Raw genomic sequence first — 12,641 nt, forward strand, 5'->3', positions numbered from 1 at the left:
CATCATAAACAAACCTTTCATGAAAACACTGGACCCATGAGAAATACCGTTATTGTCTTGGTGACCCTATGGATTGTGTATTAGTGTTGCTCCTTGGCCCAGTGCACAGCTTCCAGTCCATTCCTCAGGTCACTGGCTTTGTGCCCTCAGGTATTATCCTGACCGATTCACAAGTTTAATCATTGAACAGGCCTCACCTACCAGGCAGTGTGTTGTGTTTTAGTTTTTCCATCATTTCATCATCACTTGTCGAGAGCCTGTGATCGATTGGGTGGGTCTGTAAGGGATATTGTCTTCTGGTTTTAAGAAATTTGGGGAGAAAATTACAGGTAAATCAATTTAGTGATTTCTTAATGAGTGCGTCCTGATTTAATTTGGGTTGTTGGTTGAGAATGTTATTACCCTTGGTGGGTGATGGATGTGTGGTTGACCCGCAGGGAGGCACAGAGCGGCAATCATTGATTTGAACATTGTGGCAGTGAATGGTACTGATGGGCATCACAGGCAGCTGTGGTCAGGGAGAGATGACAGGGCCAGAAAGGAACCTGTTAATATTTAACTTGTCTTTTTCCAGGGGCCTGGCAGCTGGAGAGGACAATGGACAGAGAGGCTACATTCTGACCTTCGTCATCGCTTACCTCCGGGTGGGTCACTTCTCCTCTATTCTGCCATACTCTCCTAGTGTCCAGAGACAGCTCGGGGAGGGGGGCGGGGGGGCACTGCTCACAGGGGCAGATGGAGACCTCTGTCAGCTGATAGGAAGAAGGAACATGCACACAAAGGCTGCAGAATGTGACCTCTGAGATATCTGGCGCCTCTGTTCAGCAGGGATGTCATGTTGTCATTCGAGGAATCTGGACATTAGCAATTGACAGTGAAAAGCTCTTATATTGTGTGCCTCTTTTTTTTTATTTGACTTCCAATAATAGTTATTTTATTTGATCATATATTGTCCCCTTCTCAAATCCAAGCCCCGTGCTATTATGTTCTTCAGCATTTGTCTTGCGGTTTATTTAACAGGACTTGGGGATGGACTACTACGTGGTCGCAGAATCATTTGAGACATCGGTGCCTTGGGACAGGTAAAGACAAAGATGGCAGCTTGTTTAACCTTTGTGAATGAACGAGTGTCTCTGAACTGGTGTGACAATTCGACATCACTCTCTTCCCACACAGTCAGTTTGAAGAGCCCCAAAGACAAGTATCTCAACCCCTACTCCCTCTCTGACATTCACCTTCATGCCTGCCTCCTCCCTCCATTAACTGGCTGTGCGTGGGAGGGAAGCCTGACTCTGTGCAGGGGGGGCGCGACAGGGAAAGAGAGAGACATGGCCAGTGTGATGCATTAATGTGTGCTGCTGGGTGTGAGATTGAACATGAATATCCAACATACAGTGTTGGAGATTCAGTGTAAAAAAACTTTCCCATTATGAAACCACACAGTTCTTCCCACACATGAACAAAAAAATGACTGACTCCCTTGCACCTTAAAGCGATCTCTCAGGAGAGTACACCCCCCCCCTTTTTTCACAGACAGACGGGCAGACGCACACACACATGGACACCAACACACACTCGTGCTCAGCACCCCACTGTGTAGACTGCCTGATGGGGGTTAGCGGGCGAGCATATGTTCAGGGCTCATTACCCCTCTTCCTCCTCCATCTCTCCACACTAGGCTGCACATGCCCGGGAGTGACGGCCATTAGAGAACAGTGAGCCAGTCTCTCCCAGCTACAAATACCTAGCACTACAGTCTCCATAATGGTGTGAGGTTCTCCACCTTGTCTGTCTCTCTGTCTGTGTACCCCACAGTGCAGGGCCAGAGGCCTTCTCTTCACATAACTCTCGACAGCTCGGCTCCACCTGTCGTACTGGGTTAAATCATGGGGCTGTGCACCCTATTCCCTATATAGTGCATTACTGGGTCTCAGACAGGGCTTTCAACATGTCCTAACAGTCTGCTACTCTTCAGGAGAACATGCTAGTCTTTATGTTTCTCTCTCCTGTTGTCTTTCTTCAGGGTGTTGGACCTTTGCCGGAATGTCAAAGAGCGTATTAACCGAGAGTGTAAAGAGCGAGGGGTCCAGTTTCAACCCTTGACCTCATGCAGGTACGTTTAGGAGGAGACCTTTCAGCCGTCTTGGTTTCCGAGCGACAACACACTTGCTGACATCGTGGAGATCATGTTAAAAAATCCTCGACATGTACCTCTGCATCTCTAACTCCATGATTCAACTTGTGTACATATTTGACCGGTGTGGTTGATCATATCCTATGATTACATCTTCTAAAACGTGTTCCCTGCTATGAGTGGGCCAGTAGTGTGTGTGCGCGCAGCCAAGAGAGGAGTCCTGTGTGACCTTCCCTGTGTGACCTGGCCACACACGGACAGACTGTCTGCTCCTTGCTCACTGTGGACAGATTAGGCCCCAACCTGATTAGGCTTCAGCCATTTATTTCCCGCCTGCAGTCTGTCACATGATTGATTTGCCCATTTAACCTCTAGAAGCCAGTACACCCTCCGAGCGATGGGACACGTCACAGGAACAACAGCTCTTCCCACAACTCCTCAAAAGAGACTGGGGGGCTAGAGAAAAACACAGAGGAGATGGGGGGCTAAATAAAAACACAGAGGAGATGGGGGCTAAAGAAAAACAGAGGAGATGGGGGGGCTAAAGAAATACACAGAGGAGACGGGGGCTAGAGAAAAACAACACAGTGAGGAGACTGGGGCTAGAGGAAAACAACACAGTGAAGAGATGGGGGGCTAGAGAAAACACAGAGGAGACGGGGGGCTAGAGAAAAACACAGAGGAGATGGGGGGCTAAAGAAAAACACAGAGGAGATGGGGGGCTAAAGAAAAACACAGAGGAGATGGGGGGCTAAAGAAAAACACAGAGGAGATGGGGGGCTAAAGAAAAACACAGAGGAGATGGGGGGCTAAAGAAAAACACAGAGGAGATGGGGGGCTAAAGAAAAACACAGAGGAGATGGGGGGGGGGGCTAAAGAAAAACACAGAGGAGATGGGGGGCTAAAGAAAAACACAGAGGAGATGGGGGGCTAAAGAAAAACACAGAGGAGATGGGGGGGCTAAAGAAATACACAGAGGAGACGGGGGCTAGAGAAAAACAACACAGTGAGGAGACTGGGGCTAGAGGAAAACAACACAGTGAAGAGACGGGGGCTAGAGAAAAACACAGGAGACGGGGGCTAGAGAAAAACACAGAGAGGAGACGGGGGCTAGAGAAAAACACAGAGGAGATGGGGGCTAAAGAAATACACAGAGAGAAGGGGGCTAGAGAAAAACACAGAGGAGACGGGGGCTAGAGAAAAACAACACAGTGAGGAGACTGGGGCTAGAGGAAAACAACACAGTGAAGAGACTGGGGCTAGAGAAAAACACAGAGGAGACGGGGGCTACAGAAAAACACAGAGAGGAGACGGGGGCTAGAGAAAAACACAGAGAGGAGACGGGGGGCTAGAGAAAAACACAGAGAGGAGACGGGGGGCTAGAGAAAAACACAGAGGAGACGGGGGCTAGAGAAAAACAACAGAGAGGAGACGGGGGCTAGAGAAAAACACAGAGAGGAGACGGGGGCTAGAGAAAAACACAGAGAGGAGACGGGGGCTAGAGAAAAACAACAGTGAGGAGACGGGGGGCTAGAGAAAAACAACAGTGAGGAGACGGGGGGCTAGAGAAAAACAACACAGTGAGAAGACGGGGGCTAGAGAAAAACAACAGTGAGGAGACTGGGGGCTAGAGAAAAAACAGAGAGGAGACGGGGGGCTAGAGAAAAACAACAGAGAGGAGACGGGGGCTAGAGAAAAACAACAGAGAGGAGACGGGGGCTAGAGAAAAACACAGAGAGGAGACTGGGGGCTAGAGAAAAACAACAGTGAGGAGACTGGGGGCTAGAGAAAAACAACAGAGAGGAGACGGGGGCTAGAGAAAAACAACAGAGAGGAGACGGGGGACTAGAGAAAAACAACAGTGAGGAGACGGGGGCTAGAGAAAAACAACAGTGAGGAGACGGGGGCTAGAGAAAAACAACAGTGAGGAGACTGGGGGCTAGAGAAAAACAACAGAGGAGACGGGGGCTAGAGAAAAACACAGAGAGGAGACGGGGGGCTAGAGAAAAACACAGAGAGGAGACGGGGGCTAGAGAAAAACAGTGAGGAGACGGGGGCTAGAGAAAAACAACAGTGAGGAGACTGGGGGCTAGAGAAACACAGCGAGGAGACGGGGGATAGAGAAAAACACAGAGAGGAGACGGGGGGCTAGAGAAAAACAACAGTGAGGAGACGGGGGCTAGAGAAAAACAACAGTGAGGAGACTGGGGGCTAGAGAATAAACAACACAGTGAGGAGACGGGGGGGCTAGAGAAAAACAACACAGTGAGGAGACGGGGGGCTAGAGAAAAACAACACAGTGAGGAGACGGGGGGCTAGAGAAAAACAACACAGTGAGGAGACGGGGGCTAGAGAAAAACAACACAGTGAGGAGACGGGGGCTAGAGAATAAACAACACAGTGAGGAGACGGGGGGCTAGAGAAAAACAACACAGTGAGGAGACGGGGGGCTAGAGAAAAAACAACACAGTGAGGAGACGGGGGGGGGCTAGAGAAAAAACAACACAGTGAGGAGACGGGGGGCTAGAGAAAAACAACACAGTGAGGAGACGGGGGGCTAGAGAAAAAAAACAACACAGACTCTTGTACTGGTGTTTCCTTTCCCTGAAGCACAGTGTTTCATTGATAAGGGTTTAGTTGAATTTTCAATGCAGATCTTTTTGCCCTGGTTAGAGTTATAGTAAATATGCACATGCCTACTAAGATGGTTAATATCCAATAAATGTTTAATGATAAGGGAATCGAGCATTTTACCATATTAGCCCTGTGCTTCTTAAAAGGAAGAATGTAACGTTTTCAAATAGTATTCATCTTTTGAACGGTGCAAAATGTCAGTTAATATTATAATTTCTTGTTTTGCGTATTCATGTGAAAGCACAATATTTTTAGCCAGTTGCGGACAGCCAGTGTAGAAGCATATTGTGTCCTGAACCATTGTAAATGTAGCTCAGATAATCCAATCAAAGTGTGCTGATGGCCATTCAATGTCCTGATAATGGGATGTTATTAAAGGTGACTGATCCAGCGCATCTCCTCCGCGTCTTAGAAAACATGAGGGAGAATTGGGGTCAGAGGTTCACGAGAAAACACCAGCCTCTCGGCTCCATCCGTCTGCTCTCCGATTCCAATGAGAGAGAGAGAGGGAAAAGAAAAAAAAGCATTTATTGTTAGAAAATGGATTTTGGTTCTACTAAACGATGCTCTCTTTGGATTCATGTGGAGAGAGATTGCGGTGGGACACGTGTGGACAAAAGCATTTAAGAACACAACCCAGCCCTTTTATTCTCTGTTGTGAACACTGTCATGTTGAAACCCTTTGCCTCTTGCCTTGCAGAGTGACTCAGACCTATGACGCTGGCGCGTGTGTTTACTTCTACTTTGCCTTCAACTACAGAGGACTGGCGGACCCAGTACATACATATGAACGAGTGGAGGTAAATCTACGCAGCACTCCAAATATGTACTAGCTTCCCATTCACAGACATGCATCATTTCTGACTTGAAACTCCTGACCGTTACCACTCAGGAGGATGCATGACCACCATAGTTAAGGGTGACGATGGTGATTGTGGAAATTGGTTGATTGATGCATTGATGTGTGTCGTCTGTTGTCCATTCCTAGCACGCCGCTAGAGAGGAGATCCTAGCCAATGGAGGAAGCCTCTCGCACCACCACGGAGGTACAGTCAAGTGAACATCCCTACATCTAGAAGTATCCCTACATCTAACCATGTCAGCACGCTTTGGCACCGTTCCTTTTGGCTCCAAAACCCGACAACATTCATACTACTGCCCTGCCTCCTCACTTCGAGATGGGTGGCAGGGCAGTGGTTTAAAGTCCCATTAGGGTAGTCTGACAGGCTCTTTCGGTATGCTGCTCTATGTAAGAAAGCGGGCAAAGAACGGTCTTTTGAAAGCCTCTTTTGGCTAGGAGGAGACCTTTCATTGCTTCCTTGGGGCGTCCAAACTTCCCCACAGCGCAGACAGTCTGCCGTGGCTCTTTTGTTCAACACGGGCCAAATGAAACGTGAGCAGGGGAGCGAGGGGGGAAAACTGCTCTGTTGGTACCCTATCAGGGCTAACCCAAATGGCTACCTTACCTTATCTATATTGCCATCCGCCTGGCCGTTTTCATACATCACTTTAGGCTATTCATCACGCCTGTCAGGAACAGCATGCAGTGAATCAGCTGCGATATTAAATCACAATTTCTCCCGAAGGCGGGGAAGGTTAAAAATTAGAAGATTGCTAATACTGGAAGGCAATAGGCCAGGGTAAATGATGCCGGTGTTATCGCCCGGTATTTACTGACCTCCAATCGGTGGGCCAGCCGGCCACCCGGGGCTGAGCAGGGGGGCTGAGCAGGGGGGTGTGGGGCCAGGGGGAGAGGGGATATTGATGCAGCTTCTCGGTGCGAGGCCCACTCTGTAATTGTGATTAATAACAGCTGGGTCTGCTATCTGAGCGAGGACAGGCCGGTTTGTCTGCCCACAATCACCGCGTGACAAATGGAGCTAGTTTCACTGGGTTTTGTGTATCAAACAAAACAGATGTAGTCTGGGAGGACGAGGTGGGAGGCCACCGCAGGAAATATACATTTTTCTAACCTGTGTTTACACCAGGTCAGGCTTGCCCATGGCGCGCGTGTGTGTAGTGGCTCTGGGTGAGTGGAGTGTTTTGTTTGTTGGTGTGTGTAACCCTCTATCTCCAGTTCTCCACTATCCATCCCTGTAGCTTAATACACTCTTGCTACAACACAACTACATTTTTACACAAATATATGTGGGCTGGATTTGACAGGCCGGTTTAAGGACATTTTAGAAGTCGTCACATACCATCCATTCATGACAATATCTTCTATTGCTTTGATGTTCTACCCCCCAATGTTTAGCTCGAAGGTGGTCACTGTTGTGTCAGAGTAGAATGTAAAAGGAAACATCAGGTTTTAGCAGGAGCAGAGCTGTTGGCACTCCAGTCAGGTTGAGTCATCCGTCAGTGTAAACTTAGAAACAGCCCTGGTTCTTCAGACACTCACCCCACTGGACTTGTCCCTGTTCATATCAGAAAGACACAGGCCCACTACACTACCCTCTCTTTCATGTCCTGGTCTCCAGTTGTTTAAACAGGCCAGTGCACACAGAGAGACTGAGTGGCAAGGCTCTCAGCTCAGTCCTATACTCCACACGGGGGGGTGCTCCAGAAGAGCAGGGAGGCAGCTCCTCCTGACCGCGTGACTCTATAGAATGTCGGCCTAAATGCCGCCGGTCAACTGCACTACTACTACACAGGTCACCGAGAAGCGCAGCTGGAAACCAAGAAAAATGAGTTGAATTAGCTTATTTTCCGTTCATTAGCCATAGCTCTCGTTGTTGGGCCGTCTCCCAGAGGTACACAGAAATATCCGCTGTTTCTAGACCTCGGTGTTTCTCTTTCTCATTCATTTCCAAAATAAGTGCCTGCCTGCTCCTCTTTGCATGTCTCAGCTGTATGGCCAAACCCAGGGTAGATTGATTGCAATAGCAGGCGAAAAGGAGGGAAAATGACAAGATAGATGTGTAAATTATCACTGTGATGGAGGCAATGATGCAGTCCCGGCACCTTCTGTTTTCTCTCCTTCCTGAGTGGAGGGAGGGATGGAGGTGGGACGAGGGAGGGGAGAAGGAGGGAGGAGGAGGAGAGCAGGCCACTTTGTTAGTTATTGGGTAGCAGCGGATTGGGTGACTGACTGGTCCCACTGTCACCATCTGGGTGTGCGTGGCGTGGCCCCCGTTTGTCCCGTCTTGTCAGGAGACAGTCCTCTGTGGACCCATGGCTGATTTCCATCTGTATCCCCTGGATGCTCCGCCTCGGCGTCGCTGATGGCATGGCGCCCTCCCATCTCCCCAAGCCTCCCCCATGCTCCAGGTCTCAGTCACCCCCCCCGCACACCCCCTTTCTCTCAACTCCCCCCCATTTAACATGGGAGGCTGGGCTGGCTCTCTTCAATGCCAGTGACGTAGAGACAGGGTGGGGCAGTTCAGTTACGGGGGAAGGGATGGTATGTGAGCGCCCCTTTTCTATCTTGCTCTGTTAAATGTGTTGCCATACTCTTATCTAATCTCTGATGGTTATATCTGCACATTACCTGCAGGAGCTTGAGCTCCCAACGCATGTACTCATTTCAATGGCACCTGTTGAAGATCATTCCATTCTCAGGGCTGTTTTTAGACTAGTGGAAAGAAGATAGCTGTGTGTGCTTTTCCAAGAAAGTGCGACCTTACGCTTGATGTTTACCCAGAACAAACAGACTGCCTGGTTTCCCCTCTTCAAAGACCCAATGTCACTTTCAGATTGACTCTGATCTCAGCACAGGTTCCTCAACTTTCTCTGTTTGTTATTTACTTTCTAAATGAATTGTGTGTTATCAGACAAAAGGAGTGAGGTTGCTGTGACCTGTTGTGGAACATGTGGGGGGGTTTGTCATTCTAAAACTGATAGTGGATTGAACGCTTCTGTAGCAGTTTCAATGTGGTGCCAGTCCCATGAATGGTTTCCAGCCATGCTCTGGTGTTGACTGTGTGCCAGGGACCAGTGAGAACCTGTCCCTGTCCCAGAGGCTCCAGGCTACCTGCTGCGGCCCTGGCAGGACTGGGGGGACTCTGGAGTGTGTCTGTCTGTCTGGCCAGCTGGCAGAGCGCTGGTCTGGGCTCTCCAGCTCCTCAACAGGAGCCTCCTCACAGTGGGCCTGCGGCCAGAGCCATGACAGAGGACCATTGTGTCCCCACGTCACCTGCACAGTCAGTGGCCAGGGTCAGAAGGGTGTGTGTGTGTGTGTGTGTGTGTGTGTGTGTGTGTGTGTGTGTGTGTGTGTGTGTGTGTGTGTGTGTGTGTGTGTGTGTGTGAGCGTGGCACGCTGGGACTTTAGGGCTGTGCTGGTCAGCCTGAGGAGAACACGCACCCCACACACCGTGGTGGCGTCTGTGGGGGGGGGTTGATAAGGTAGTGGAAGCCTGCTCAGGGAATGCGGGAGGCAGAGCGGGGCGTGCATGCGGCGGCCAGCCGGCACCTCCTCGGGGAACACACAGGGCCTAATGAGTTTGATAGGCTGCTGGGCTCCATAAATCATGCCATGCAAAACATTTCTCCTCTCTGAATAAAAGCATTTATCACCTTCTGTTTATTCACTCACTCTCACAAGATTGATTGGCTCCCAAGCAGCCTGCTGCGCAATCAGGCGTGCTGATTTCTCCTTTCTTTTGTGTTTATTTTTTTCTTCTCTCTCTCTCTCTCTCTCTCTCTCGCTCTCTCTCCCACAGTTGGGAAACTTCGGAAGGAGTGGATGAAGGAGAGCATCTCCAGCTTGGGTGTCGGGATGCTCCAGTCCGTCAAGGATTATGTGGACCCAGATAACATTTTCGGCAACCGAAACCTCCTCTAATTTACCCCTTGCTTTGTTTTCCACCTTTTTATCTTCACACCTTTTCTCACAGCCTCTCGTGCAACTGGCTTTAACAGTTACTAAAATGTGAAATTGACACGAAAAGAAATATAAACGCCCCCCCCCCCGCCTCCTTCTGTATGACTTGAGTTGCGCTGTCATCGTCAGACGTGGTTCCATTCCTAGGGTGCGTGTCTGTCTGGTTCTTGAGGAAAGCAATAAGCCGGTCACCTTTCACTTTCCTCGCGCTACATTCTGTTGCAGGCGGGTAACAATAATCGTCTATGATTCATTTTTGACGATCATAGTTTCAAAGGCCTCGGCCCTTTCCAGAGTGTATCATACTAACTACAGTACGGTGATTGTGTACTGTTGCTCGTTTCAGTCACGTGTACAGCACGCTATAGGAATGGCCTTTCAATGCTGTACATGATGCGAGCTAACTTTTGTGCTCCCATGGTTGCCATTTATTAATTCATGAATTGTTTCCTACGATTTATGCCATCTTCACTAACTTCATTTGTATTTGTACACGTTGTTTATTCACCTGTGTTTGGCACTACTTTAGCAGTAAGTCTGAGATGAACGCACTCTCTAAATCCCTGTGCCTTTCTGAAGACGTCTCCCTTTCCTCCTCATATACTCCAGGTGCAAAGGTTACCGACTGGAAGCTTGACTGGTTTTGTCTTTCTTATGGCATCCTGTTTCTTCCCTAATAATGACCATGCCCTTCATTAGAGATTCCTCTGTTTCCAATTGGTCTTTGTTTCTCAACTCAAGCCCTCATGCCTTTTTAGTTATGACTTAGAACGATGAATTATTGCCACCGGGGCTGTGTATGTTGTTTGGATCTGAACATGTACTTACATTCTGCTTGAGTGGTGCCTACTGAAAATTGACCTCAGGGTTCAAACGTCCCGACCCGAAATGAGCTATTACGTTAAACTGTCATTGAAGAAACTATGACAAGGTTAGATGATGCATCTATCAACACATGAAATTATTGTTTTTGTATTTTCTGAACTAGATTTGAACCTCGCATGGTCTTTGCTTGTCATATAGAGTTCAGTTTGTGGACAAAGCCAATATACTTGGATCTTACATGCTTTAGTGTGTACTTTAGTGTTAACAGGTTACAGACAACTGAATCCCAATGTCCATGTTTGTACCAAAGACTTTTCACACAGCCCTTTCACCATGCAAACATACTGGATGTATATGTTTGTACATGTTGTATAGTTAAATACATTTAGTATGACATTAACATTTATATATCCTGATGATACTTTTTTTATTATTCATATATGCAAATACCCAGAAACCATCTCTAGAAATATCCAAAAATGTACAACTGTTACTGTAAGAATTACATGTACAGTACTTATTCCTGTTCATATCAGACAAAACTTCATTAAAATGTCATTACAATTGTCACTACTTCAAAATAAGTTGCTTGTATTTCGATGTATTTACACACAAATACATCAGAATTCATCGCTAGTCTGGTGAGTGTCCCAGTATTATGGTTTTGTTTGAAAGGATACATTTGAGTCAAACAAAGTTGTACCTTTTGTCACTTAACGATGATTGTGTAGCTAAGTTTGGCCTCTCTTTTGGAGGCATGTGTTGATGTTGTGGCCAATCCTGAACTCGCAGACATGGAATCTACTGTGCGGTGCTAGAGAAAGATACATGAAATGTTGTCGCGACCATTTTCCTGTCACTACTACTGTAGGACTTAGTTCCTCCTGTTCCCAAGCTAGCCTCACAGCTTTCCCACAGTGCATTGTGTCACCCCATGCCACCTTCCTACCCAAGTTTCTCATCTCCAGCTACAATAAACATTTTGCCTCAATGAAACGTCAATGAAGGAAATGGTGGGGGCCCAGCCAGTATTTTCTGATCAGTTTCATGCTTTTATTTCTTGTGATGGTATCGAAAGAACTTAATGAGAGCTTGAAATTTGAATGTTTGTTATTTTCCACTTGATAGTATTAACATTCAAGTACATTTTGTTAATGCTGTTTGTGCAATAAATTGAAATAAAAACGAGCAGTTGTCTTGTAGATTGACACATCAGTTGAATGGAAATACTGTATCCAATTGACAGGAAATGTCACTGCTTGTCTCTCGCATACAGGTGATGTCAGAACACACATTTTCTCTCACACACACACACACACACACACACACACACACACACACAGAGAGAGAGGGGCTTGACGGTCAGCAGAGCAAAGGGCCCGGTCCTCATAAAGATACAGGCATTGTTTGGCCACCCACTCGTCCTCTTAAGACACGCCAATTGACTCTACCTTCTTCAAGCTCAAGGTAATCCAGAACGGAGGAGTTGCTGTAACACACATCCTTTCTGTGCTTCCAGTCAAAGGTATCTCGAGCAGCTCCCCTGAGATTCATCCTCCCACCCACCCACCCACACTGCTGCTGCTGCTGTGGCTGACGTCAACATGAACACAGCACTTATCTGGGGAACAGCTATGTTCAGGTCTGTAGCAATCCCAATCTTCCAGAGAGATTCATCACAAAGGATAATCCATTTTCATTTCTATGCCACCACCATCGCCCTGATTTTACACTTGAGTGTACACCTTTCCAAGACAGGCTTGACCAGGTGAAACCAGGTCGAAGCTATGATCCCTCATTGATGTAACTTGTTAAATCCTCTTCAATCATTGTACTTGCCCATCAAGGGGAGGAGACTAGTTGAAGAAGGATTTTTAAGATATTGAGACATGGATTGTGTATGTGTGCCATTCCGAGGGTGAATGAACAAGACAAAGATTTCAGTGCCTTTGAACAGGGTGTGGTAGTAAGTGCCTGGTGCACCGGTTTGAGTGTGTCAAAAACTGCAACACTGCTGGGTTTTTCACACTCAACAGTTTCCCCTGTGTATCAATACTGGTCCACCACACAAAGGACATCCAGTCAACTTGACCCACTGTGGGAAGCATTGGAGTCAACGTGGGAAAACACCTTGTGGAGTCCATGTCCAGCTGAATTGAGGCTGTCCTGAGGGCAAACGGGGTGCAACATTAGGAAGGTGTTACTAATACACACTTTGGAATGTAT

At 47.7% G+C, this 12,641-nt stretch overlaps 1 protein-coding gene across 1 annotated transcript in view; it reads left to right on the top strand.

Annotated features, from left to right (window-relative positions):
* Positions 1-11,603, top strand: part of LOC124043887 (alkyldihydroxyacetonephosphate synthase, peroxisomal-like) — a 46,400-nt gene extending 34,797 nt beyond the window's left edge. Inside the window, exons 15-20 of the mRNA XM_046362986.1 lie at positions 575-644; positions 1,021-1,082; positions 2,024-2,113; positions 5,469-5,568; positions 5,757-5,814; positions 9,430-11,603. Coding sequence (XP_046218942.1) covers positions 575-644; positions 1,021-1,082; positions 2,024-2,113; positions 5,469-5,568; positions 5,757-5,814; positions 9,430-9,551 — 502 coding nt within the window. The 3' untranslated portion in view covers positions 9,552-11,603. The remainder of the gene's footprint in view (positions 1-574; positions 645-1,020; positions 1,083-2,023; positions 2,114-5,468; positions 5,569-5,756; positions 5,815-9,429) is intronic.
* Positions 11,604-12,641: the final 1,038 nt, after the last annotated feature.

This window comes from Oncorhynchus gorbuscha, linkage group LG09, assembly GCF_021184085.1.
Source record: "Oncorhynchus gorbuscha isolate QuinsamMale2020 ecotype Even-year linkage group LG09, OgorEven_v1.0, whole genome shotgun sequence".
Lineage (NCBI taxonomy): Eukaryota > Metazoa > Chordata > Actinopteri > Salmoniformes > Salmonidae > Oncorhynchus > Oncorhynchus gorbuscha.